The following is a 12675-nucleotide window of genomic DNA, read 5'->3' on the forward strand; positions in this document are numbered from 1 at the left end:
TTACCCCTAAATCTATTTAGGATGTTTAAAAGGTAATGACGAGCATCTTATATACACATGCAAACAATCCAGCATTGAGTAAAGATGACACAGAAACAAAGTAATATGCTGCTTAAAATTTGCTTTGATCTACAGCATTTTGTTTTTTAACAATTTTAAAACATGTTCATGGAGGAAGGGCTAGTAACAGCTGCTACCCATGATGACTAAGCTTTGCCTCAACAGTTGGAGGCAGCACCCATCTTAAAAGCCAGTTGCTGGGAATCACAAATGAAGAGGGTGTTGCTGCACTCAGGTGTGCCTTTTGGGCTGCCCAGAGGCACCTGGTTGCTGGACTAGATGGGCCTGCAGGCTCTTCTTATGTTCTTAATGGCAGACCCGCATAAAATGAATTGAAGCAACTTAGCCTTTATTACTGGGTTCATAGTTGCATGTTGCTAGCTCCTGCAAGTTGTTTGGCAAGGAAAAGTGGGATATAATTTTTTAAAAATAAATTTACTAGAGGTGGTTTTTCTGTTCCTGGCTGCTCTAGTCAGGTTCATATGTACATAGCATATGAAGCAAGATGTCACACTGTTGCTTCCTACCTTTGAGCTGTCACTGGCCTCTTTCTGAAGGAAAAACTGTTTCTTAAATTCATAGTAGGCATTATACTGGTGCCAAGGTTGCAGGAACTCAAACCTGTTAACGAACAAAAATGCAATTTGTGGAAAAACACACCACAACATAGCAAACACCAACCATCATTTAATATTCCAGTACCCCAAGCACTGAAAAGCTGTCTGATATTCTGAAATAGAATAATTTATGCCTAAATGCCCAGAAGGTATACATTCAGAAGCACAAGCTTCAAGATTCTTAGGCAATAATGCTTTAACATTAACTTCAAGTAGTCCCTTGAATTTTAATAAAACAAATTACAACACATTACACTCAACAGCTTTCTTTGCAAAACAGACTGTCAATAAGAGAGGGACAAGCTGCTCACTTACACCACATCATAAAATGAAGTAATTAAGAAAAAAGGCACTTGCACTCACCTTAGATCATTCTTGGCACGGACACTGGTCTCAAATTTAATCCCATTCCTAGCAACATATTCAGCTAACTTGTCAATCACGGGCTGGATGTCTGGGGGTGGGGGGATGATGGTAACCACAGAAGGAATTGTGCTGAAAAAATTAGCATTTTATTATTTACATAGGCAGAGAACATAACACGCAGCCCTATTAAGCCAGAGGCGGCACTTACTTTTTAAAAATCACCACTGATTTTTAAGTTATGAAATATTTGATCCCCCAAAACGAGCTTATTAAAGAAGCCAGAGCTATCTCTTTTGCATTAGAAAAATCCAGGCAAACATTTAAAACTTTTTATAATCTGCCTAACATCACTTTATTTGAACAGGTCATTTTGGGGCACCAAGATTTATGGCTTTACAAGGTTTAAAAAGTTTTTCAACTGCAGTGCCGGGCAGAACGGAGTGAGAGAAATCTGAAGGCCTCTTTAAAACCATTCCAATTTCACAACTTTCATCAGAAAACAGCTGTATACGTGAAAGTTTCCTGTGCAATCATAAAGGCCAGCAACTTACTTCAGTCCAAAATATTTTCATGCAAGCTGGTTTGCACCATTTATACAATCCTGATCCCATTTTACAATACTATCATTTTTAATATATTCCACTGTTATAACATGGTAAGGCATTCAGAGAACCTTGACAATAAACAGGAATAACAACAGAAGTGTTGGAACACCTTTTACAGAAGTACTGGCATAACCACTGGTAGATTGTAAGTTGATGAGAATCTAAACAAAAGCCCACTCCTACTTGCGTAATGTGCTCTTAATGTCACACAGCTTATTGTTTTGCTAAATTAACACATTGACCAAGCAGAGATCAATTTCAAACAAGAAAACATTAGTGCTTGGAACAGATTTCAGACAACGATTAACTAGCTGAGGATTTATAATGGGGCCACAGCTACAATGAACTGAACAAACAAAGCTACAAGCCACTGCGGTCAAGGAAAAAAAAATGTTTATGTGTACTGAAAAGATTAATTTGAGAACTAGTAAACATAGAAAACACCCCTGAGTATGCCATGCATGAACCAAAGCAAGACAGCAAGGGTATGCTGACCATTTGGTGCTTTTTTCCTTAGACACATACCAAAGCCCAAACTTCTTAAGGCAGCAGGGAGACATCCTTACTTCCAGTGCACATCAATTAACTGCTATAATTCCCGGGGTTCCGTGTGAGGAGGGATTGTTAAACAACTCTGGGAACTGTAACCCTGGGAAGTAAATAGCGGTCTCCAAAACTACTGAGCCTTTGGGCTTGCCAATCAAAAGGTTGGTGGTTCGAATCCCTGAGATGGGGTGAGCTCCCATTGCTCTTTCTCAGCTCCTGCAAACCTAGCAGTTTGAAAGCATGCCAAAAAGTGCAAGTAGATTAATAGGTACCACTCCGGCAGGAAGGTAAATGGTGTTTCCGTGCGCTGCTCTGATGTCAGTGTTCTGTTGCGCCAGAAGCGGCTTAGTCATGCTGGCCACATGACCCAGAAAAACTGTCTGCGGAGTGGACAAACACCTGCTACTTTGGCCTGTAAAGCGAGATGAACGCCACAACCCCAGAGTTGATCACAACTGGACTTAACTGTCAGGGGTCCCTTTACCTTTACCCCTTAATGAGCTACAGCTCCCGGAATTCCATAATGGTGTAAAGTGGCATCACAGTGCTGTAAATGTGTGGTGTCAATGTGGCCTTTGTTGAACATGACCTGGGGTTACCAGAAACCATAGGAAATGCTTTTGCTCAAAGCCAAACTCAAAGGGACAGGCAAAAAATAGGATACCTTGTTGAAGTAGTCGTGGCAGGCATTACACCACTGGTGTCATCAGTTGCCTCTGAAGATGGTGGTGGTGTAGTGCCAGGAGGAGGTGGTGCTGTCATTGTGGCTACTCCTGTAGTGCTAGACACAGTCACCCCTGCTGGTAGTGCATTGTAATAAGTTGCCATGTCAATTCCTGGGGGTGGAGGGGCGAGGCAATATGATCCATCTGGCAGCATGTAGTAACTGTAATACATGGCTGCCACAGTTGCTGTAAAAAAAAAGGTTTATGATCAATATTTCAAGCAGTTTGAAGAGGGAACAACAACAACAACAACAAAAAATCAGAAAGGTCCCACAGCCCATCCCCTGCACTGTTGCTACCACAAGTGGAACATCACTTATGTTAAAATTTCCAACTTCCTAATGCGTTATCCATTTTTCTTGTGCAGAAAATGAGAAATAGCATTTTGTCAACACATTCGGGTGAAATGAGGCAGACACATCCAAGGCCAAATGGAAACAGCACTGTAGTGAATGAGGAAGTGGAGAGACGTGCAAAGAATCTAAAGAAATTGCCATCTCCCCCCTTCACAACTTAATTCACTTTCATGTGCCCTTTTAGGTATATTAAAGCCATGCTTGCCTGATTAAAATTAGGAAAATGTAGTAGCTCTCTTTCTGACTGTATAAAGTTATACAGCTAGGATTTGGACTTTTCAGCATCATTAAAATTCTGCACCAAGTAAAGGTACAATTTGCATACATTGCCCAATGTGAACAATTTTGCATATAATCCAGTATGTGTCTATTCTGGAGCCCTGTATTCAACCACTAGAACTCTCCCCAGCATTAATTTCAGAAGGCCTTTCAAGCATGCCTGCACAGTGCTCAAAACCTGCTTTGTATATGCTTATCTCCTATATATTTGCTATGCATTTGGATACCTCTTAAAGGATCAAAACAAATTTTTGCAAGTTGCTTCCTAAGATAAAAAAGCAGGACCACACTGATCTGGGGTGAGGTTCTTAGAATTCCTGAACCATGTTAGGTGCAATGCCGCTAATACATATAAAGGAATCCAAAATTTCTACACAGTTTTTATTACGTACTGGCTCCCAGTACGTTTCCGAGCACAATTCAAAGTGTTGGTGCTGACCTTTAAAGCCCTAAATGGCCTCGGTCCAGTATACCTGAAGGAGCGTCTTCACCCCCATCATTCTGCCCGGACGCTGAGGTCCAGCGCCGAGGGCCTTCTGGCGGTTCCCTCATTGCAAGAAGCAAAGCTACAGGGAACCAGGCAGAGGGCCTTCTCGGCAGTGGCGCCCGCCCTGTGGAACGCCCTTCCAGCTGATGTCAAAGCGATAAACAACTACCTGACATTCAGAAGACATCTTAAGGCAGCCCTGTTCAGGGAAGTTTTTAATGAGTGATATTTTACTGTATTTTTGGTTTTTATGGAAGCCACCCAGAGTGGCTGGGGAGGCCCAGCCAGATGGGCGGGGTATAAATAATAAATTATTATTATTATTATTATTATTATTATTACTGCTACTACTACTACTACTACTACTTTCAATTAATCAACAATACAGAAATGTAGTCGCTACTATTGTCAAACCTAGTGATTACCCACGGGACAGTTATTATCCCAGCCCCCATCTGAAAAAAAGGAAAGGAAAAAGAACAAAAATATTTTTGGTAGCTACTCCCAGCCAACAGGAGAATAAGTTGCTAGGAAACAAGTGTTAACAGCCAGCCCTTTCTGTTTAGACATGAATGTTTCTTAGGTGAGCATTTAGGATGATTATGAGAGGACCTAGAGAAGTAATCAGATTGGGGAGAATAAGGAGTAGGTTAAGAAACAAAAAAGGTGACAGTGCAGGGATTTGAAACCCACTACTATAGTAACTTTAACATTGGTACTGCAAACTGGTTTTGACATGAGTTGGCCACCTTAGTGCAAAACAAATTTTGGGAACCCTTTTCATGGATGTCAAAGTCAATTTTGCTAAAATGTCAAGAATGAAATTATGAAAGTGCACTATTCAGTCACTTTGGAACCAGCAAGAATTTCCAAATAATCCTCCCTTCCTTGTCTATCCTGTCCAGACTTGTATGCATACTCTGATTCCATGCAGGCACATAAAAAGTGCAGGATTCATTGTTCTAAAAATCTCAAACTTCCCTTAGCTTTCCAGCCCTTGTGGTTGCCAAAAAATAAAATAAATAAAAATTAAGATGCATGGGATGTGCTTTCCAAACTCTCCAAAGCCAGAGGGATAGCTGATTAACTATTCTTGTTTTGTGGGTGGAGCCCTGGTGCCCTGCCCTGCTTCCTGCCCCCCTTCTCATCTCTAGCAAAACCAGACTAACATATGCAAAATAGCAACTGCTCCAAGATAAGTAGCCTAACCTAAGTAATGACTATGTAGGTGGGTAAAATACATTAGAATCATACATTAAACAGGCTGACTTTTTGTTGTTTGACTTCGGTACCAGGCATGCCTACTGTACAGCTGTTTCTTCTGACATTAATATTGGTTTGAGAAAAGCTAGGTGGCTGAAGCCCTATGATTTGAATCACCAGGAATCATGTAAGGTATAGTACTTCTCACTAGAAACTTAATTTTCATCCCATGTTGGCTTGTATCCTCAACTTGCAAAAGCAGCTGATACTGGTGTTAGTTGTTGTTTCCCTCTTTTCCCACAGGGCAGCTGATTGTGATTTTGTCAGTAAGATAGAAAGTTACCTGTCAAGTTGGTTTGAAAATGTGTTATTCAACTTAGCTTAAGCTAGATTGCTTAGAAGTCAGAGTGGGAAAATGTTTGATTTCTTCCTAAAAGCCTTGCAATTTTGATGCATCAGCTCTGGATGGTTCTGAAACATGTATTTTATTTTTAAGGCTTCCAGGTACCCTTTGTTTGCTTAAAATTCTCATGGAAACCTCACAGATTGGAGAAAGCTTGCTTAACAAGCAATAAGATATGTCATAAGCTGCCATGGGAGAAATTTGATGAAGGGCATATAGAAATACTTTAAATAAAAATAGGTAAGTGTGTCAGGTTTGTTGTTGGCATATATAGCCTTTCTGTGCTATGGCTGCTAGCTTTACTTCAAGGAAAACTGGTTCCCCTGGAATCCAGTAGTTAAAGCATGAAGCCTCATCCTTTCCAGGCAGAAGTTGTAGCATTATTACATTTTGGGGCAAATTGTTTTTGTCTGCATCTTTCCTTGACAAGCTTGTGAGCATAACAGCTGAAGGCTGACCTTTTTCTCATCTCTTAAAATGAAGTTTCTAGATGACTTGGTACTGGTAAATTCAATTCATTTTAAGATGCTGGGCATGGATCAGTCTCTTGTGACTCCACATTGCTTACTTTAAAGGAATGTGGTAGAGATGTGATTATCTTTGAGCAGGGAAATCCTTAAGCAGCAATTGGGCTGTTCAGATAAGACAATTTTGAGTGGGAAACTCATCATACTCGATATATGAAAGATAGATAATGTCAGAGTGCACACAGAAGTTTTAGGTTTCCTGCAGGATCACTTTTCAGTAACTTGAGTTATATTTGGGTAAAGGATATACTCCTAAAACCCACCTCCCCCCCCCAAAAAAAAGAACAGCTGCAGCAAAAATTATCATTTGGTAGAGAAAGAGATGTTTGGGTTTTTAAAATGACCATTATGTGGGAAAGTGCTGGGGGCAACAGTCACAAAATGGCTGTGATGGGGAGCATGGCATAATACAAAATCAGAGAGACAGCAACCCATGATGAATTCTGGGCACCACAATTTGAGAAGGATATTGACAAGCTGGAACATGAACAAAGAGAGGGTGACCAAGATGAAAAAGGGTCCAGAAACCAAGCATCGTGAGGTTGAGGGAACCTGGGTATGTCTAGTCTAGTAAAGAAGAGTCTGAGAGGAGATTATAGTATCATAGAGTTGGAAAAGACCACAAGGATCATCTAGTGCAACCTCCTGAAACACAGGAATCTTTCGCCAAACATGGGGTTCGAACCCTGAGATTAAGAGTCTCATGCTCTACTGATTGATCTTTCATGATAGCCATCTTCAAATATCGAAAGTGTTTGTCACATGGAGGATGGAGCATCTTGTTTACTCCTGCTGCAGAGGCTAGGACCAAAACCATTGGATTCAAGTTATGAGAAAGGAGATTCCAACTAAACGCCAGGAAGAACTTCCTGACAGCTGTTCAACAATGGAACAGACTCTCACAAGAGGAGATGGACTCTTGTTTCTTGGAGGTTTTAAAGCAGAGATTGAATGGCCACCTGTCATGTATGATCTAGTTGAGATTCCTAAATCGCAGGGGGTTGGACTAGAGGACCTGTTAGCTGCCCTGAGCCCGGCCTCGGCTGGGGAGGGCAGCATATAAATAATAAAATTATTATTATTATTACAATTCTGTGATTCTATGAACCTTATACTTATCGTAGGAAGTCAGCTATGTCCTGATAACATAATATTGATTTTACACGCACTGATTTTACATACACTGACCACCAGCAAAACTTCCAAGTCTGAGGCGGAGGAAGGATCATTCCCATAGTTTGCAGCCTGATCCTCCTACTGGAGGTGCCTGAGACTTAAACTAGTACCTTCTGCATGGAAAGCAGGTGATTTACCACTGAATTATGGCCTCTCTGTTGAAAACACATGCCTTTTGTACAATTCACCATGAATGTTATAATGTTCCTGATGAAGATGGGTGTGTGCACACGCACAAGAGCTAAGAACACACCCATTTAATTAGGTGCTCTAAGCAAAACAATTGGCTAGTATGTATACAAAGGCTTTGTTCCCAAAATACAGCATGGTGTCAAGCTAAGCTCCGCAGAGTTAACAGTAGAAGGCAATCTCATGCTGTGCCATGTTGACAAACCTGCATCTGCTGAGTTCTGATAAAAATTAAGTCTCAGAAGCAAAATAATTTTCAAAGAGAGAGAGAAAAAATCCCCCTTTGGGCTAAAGTGTGCCATACTTCTAATAGTAAGAAAAAGGTGAACACTGGACAAGAAGCCTTTTACAGGCAACAACATACACCAGCAATGAGTTATTGGCACTCAAATGCAACTCTGGGCTGTGAATGATTAGAGACAAAAGGAACTAACAAACACTTATTTGCCCTTTTAAGAGGAGGGGCACAACTTAATTTTCAGTGCTTTCATCAAGGAAATCATCAGGGTAAATTGGTTTGAGTACAGCATACTTTAACACCCCATCAAATCCAGTAAGACATCACCAAAATGTTAACTGAATCCACATAGCAAGTTTATCAAAATCTTCTTTTTTGGCGATCCGTAGCCGAGTAAGATTGTCTTCCATAAACACAGTTTTAACAATGAGTCCGTAAGTGACTGTGGAGGCCAATTCTGGATCTATCAAAATATTACCATTAGGAAGGGGAGATGTTGTAACTTGGTATCTGTGTTTGTATTTTGTTTCCTCCTCTCTCCCCTTTTTCATTTGGTGACATCTCTTTCAGATTTAACTCTGAGGGAAGGCACTGTTTGCTTTCTATTGATTTCAACTTTTTATTAATTTCATCCTGGGAAAACTTTGAAGCAGTGTTTCTCAAACTTGGATCCCCAGCTGTTGTTGGACTACAATTCTTATCATCCATAGCTAGCAGGACCAGTTGTCAAAGATGATGTAGTCCAACAACAGTTGGGGACCCAAGTTTGAGAAACACTGTTTTAAATAAATGAAGCTATTTGAACCATCAGACTGTTTACAATGGTCTGTGTAAATGAACCAATATTGCTGCTGGAAAGAGTGGACAAAGCATCAAAAGCATGTTAGCAAAAGCGAGTGAGTGCTTCTTGCTGGGACCAGCAAGTTTCTTATCTGCACTTGAAACTGAAGAAAGGTGTGGAGAAGGTGAAGGACCAGCCAGAGCTTAAGGAAAGGTAAAACTGAATGACCTGGCAGTAGCGACTGTACTCCAAATCTTCTGCTATTTTGCCAAAGTACGAGCAAGGCATTTATAATTTGGGGGGTTGGGGGGGATAACATATACCTCAGTTTCATGGTACCTCACACTGTACTTGTGAATGCGCTATGACTGGCTGCACACCTTCAGAAGAACCATTAAATTTAGGAGAGGGGCAAATATTTGACCTCTACAAGTTTGGAATGCAAAAAAACACATTAGAATTTCTAGACAAAAGAAAATACAAGTTTAGCCCTCTAAATAAATGCTCAAATGTGAATCACACCCATAAGCTTTTATAGTTAAAAGAATTCTTTGTAGGAATACACAGTAGCCTGGAAATTAGAGAAAAGCACCTCTTTGGTTATCCAAATTGGTATTCCAAATGCATAACATATTCCAGTTATGCGCTGTTAGAAGAATTCTTAGTTTTAAGTCAATCTGAAGAAAATCATATGTTGTATTTATTATTGTGACAAATGATGCATATTTATTACCATCAATCCAAAGAGTGTGGAGTTTGCTTTCTATCTCATGGAGAAACATTGATCATTACCACCTGTTGCTTCTGGAAATTTCAACAAACCAACTCTGTACTGAAATGTGGCCCTTGTCTGTACTGAAGTGATCCAGATTAATGTATTTGGCAAGTGTACAGAGAACCAAAACAGAAATCCATTAATTTCAGCTGCCCTGTTCATCTCCAGGTATAAAGCATTAGCGCAAAAGCCATGTAGGTTTTGTTTTTTGATTGAGTTCCTAGGTAGTGTTAAGGAACAAAAAGTCTTGTGATAAAAGAAAATGTACTCTGGCATTCCAGTGCATTATAATACATTCACAAAAATTTATGTCTGAATACATCTATTTAGTATTTAAGGTACGGTATGACAATGCTGTTTTTGATGCAACAGCCTAACATGGCCATTCCTCCAGAATTTAGCAGAAACGATTTACAGTTGTACCTTGGAAGCTGAACGGAATCCGTTCCAGAAGTCCATTCTGACTTCGAAAACCAAAGCACGGCTTCTGACTGGAAGCCATGGAAGCCCCGTTGGACGTTTGGCTTCCCAAAATAGTTCATAAACCGGAACACTCACTTCTGGGTTTCTGGTGTTTGAGAACCAAGCTGTTCTCAAAATGTTTGAGAACCAAGCTGTTCGAAAACCAAGGTACATTTGGTTCCCAAAGGTACAGTTGTACCTTGGTTCTCAAACAGAATGCGTTCCGGGAGTCCGTTGACTACCAGAACCTTTCGAAAACCAAGGCGTGGCTTCAGATTGGCTGCAGGAGCATCTTGCAGCAAACTGGAAGCCGTGCCAGACATTCAGCTTCTGAAAATCGTGCAAAAACTAGAACACTCACTTCCAGTTTTTGATCGTCCAGGAGCCGAAATGTATGAGTTTTAAGACGTTCAGCACCCAAGGTACAACTGTAGTTACAAACCAGAATGTTTTGACTGCTGTAACCACAAATATACCCTTGCTTGTCAAGGAACAAAGTAGGAAGTTTTATTCAAACTGCTGATTTAAAAATACTCTTTTTCCTTGATTATCTTAATCCCCCTCCTTAGAGAGACAGAGAATGTTGCTCACTAGTGATTTCGAGGGAGGCCAACCGTTCCCAAAAGAGTAGTATCAATACATGTGCATATGAGTACAGGGGGAAGAGATATGAGAAGGGAAAACAGGAACTGAAATACTTATCATCTTTCATATCTGAATTACTATATTTACAAAAACAGCATAGGAAGGACTACTTATGCTGACAGACATGTTCAACATGCCAGAAATAGCCATGGAAAAGGGGCTCCAGTATGTGAGCCTAAAACTGCAAACCAAGCTTGTGGGTAATATTCAATATTTGACTCCATACACAATAGCATTACATGATTAAAAATGCATAAGACCCTATTCGCATGTTTAATTTATCATCTGGTGCTGACTGAATCATATTAGATTGCATCTGAAGTTTTTGCCGAGAGTGAGTTGCAGACTGAATTATACAAGAGTCTGGCAGGGTTCAGACAGGCAGTTTTCTATCAAATAACACTGGTTTTAGGCACTGGTTCTGGTAGGAAGAATTTGAACCTTGTTTTGCTTAGTGGCGGTTAAGATAACCTAAACCAAATAGAGTGATATACCCTGTAATAGTTGGGTGTGTGTGGAAATTGCTCTGTATTATGAGTAATTCAATATGCAGAGTTTAGCATTCTGGGAATCTTAGCTACCATATGCTTTTTAAGCCATCTAGTATGGGGTCATTTGCTACATACAGTGAATGGTCAAAAACCAAAGAATGATGGGTGCTTACTTATCACTGGGTGGATTTTCAGTGGCTCATGGTATATCCATTATGAGAATGGACCATAGCTCATTGGTAGAGTGTGAGCTTTACATGTTTACTCCCCAGCTCTCCAATTACTAGATACAAGAAAGTAATGGGAAGTGCCTCTGGCGGAGACACTGGAGATCTAACAGACACTACTGGGATAGATGAGCTGATCCCCATCATGGGCAACTTGAAGCCCATCAATGCACTTCCCATGGTCACCTAGAAGGCTGATGTGGGAAGAGAATACTAAACTAAATAGACCCTTGGTCTGATCTAAAACGGCTCTTATCTTCTTAATAGGTAAACCTACTATAAGGTTTCCTATGACTTTTCAGTGACTGCATGTACAAATAGCAAACATCTCCAACCATTTTGATCTTCAAGCAAAAAATTGTTAAAGCCTTGAAAACCAAATGTTCACAAACCCACACAAAATACAACTCAATTCTCTACAATGTAGACTGGCATACTGAAATTAAAATATATGCTTTGTGGTGATTAGACTACATTTACCCATTCTGTCTTTCAGATACCACTTTCATTTTATTATGTCTTCAGGGATTTTTTATCAACGCTGTAGGAAATTAGCATAACTAAGAAAATTAGGTTTAGGCAAAATGATACAGGAATCACTTATTAAGACAACTATTTGGTGATTAGCATTACGACCTTCATTCATTTGGCCCTTAACTCACTATAATATTTAATATGCAGTAAACGACTATGCCACTGATAATACAGAACAGATAGAAATAACATGGTCACATTAGTTATTCCTTTGAGAAAACTATAAACACAAGAAACTCTTTCTTTGTCTTTACTTAAATCAATATCCTCCTCAATGGAAACAAATGCAAACAATAAAGAGAGCAAAAGACACATTCTTCACTTGAAAGAAGACTGTAAGAAAAAGAGTAAGACTCCAGGGAAATGCATCTATCATTTCATGCTTTACTCTCAAAATGATAGCACCTATATGGTATATTATATGAAGATTATGGATATTTAAAATTTCTTGCTGAATAGCCAACTTTTAGGAAAACAATCTGTATATGCTCTGAAGATTAACACATTACAAATACAATACACAGAGTGGATGCTCCTGGTCTAGAACAATAGAGTACACTCGAACAGTTCCTTGTTTTCATGAGTTTTCTTATCACAGGGTCACAGCTATATCCCGAAAACCTTTAAATGCAACAAATCTGCACCCAGCCTTCCTTTCTAGAAGAAATGGCATCCTAAATATCGATGCTTCATAAAGAAACAGGAATGAACTGACTATGAACTAGAAGATTGATTTTAAAATGCCCAAGACTAAACTGTAATGCAGTGATTGCCAAATTTACTGGGCCCACGGGGTCATCTACAAACTGCAGAAAGTGCAGTGAGCACCACCACCACAATTCCCTGCAACCTATTTTACTGGTTACAATCTGATGCATCTTTCAAGCATACACGTAATTTCAGCAAGAGGGCACACTGTGTTTCACCCCCTGCTATAAGAGGGCACTTACAATTAATAAAAGTTACAGAAACCTTTTAAACAG

General features: G+C 39.9%; 1 protein-coding gene across 3 annotated transcripts in view; it reads right to left on the reverse strand.

Moving 5' to 3' along the window:
- The window catches only part of SFSWAP (splicing factor SWAP), a gene marked incomplete at its 5' end in the record, with an annotated part of 97500 nt that overhangs the window by 63628 nt on the left and 21197 nt on the right, over window positions 1-12675 (reverse strand). For all 3 annotated transcript variants that reach the window (XM_083476422.1, XM_083476421.1, XM_083476423.1), the window contains 3 exons: window positions 588-681; window positions 1041-1172; window positions 2859-3105. In XM_083476422.1, the coding sequence (XP_083332548.1) occupies window positions 588-681; window positions 1041-1172; window positions 2859-3105 (473 nt within the window). The remainder of the gene's footprint in view (window positions 1-587; window positions 682-1040; window positions 1173-2858; window positions 3106-12675) is intronic.

Source organism: Podarcis liolepis (assembly GCF_965112155.1).
Source record: "Podarcis liolepis genome assembly, chromosome: 15".
In the NCBI taxonomy this organism is placed as follows: domain Eukaryota; kingdom Metazoa; phylum Chordata; class Lepidosauria; order Squamata; family Lacertidae; genus Podarcis; species Podarcis liolepis.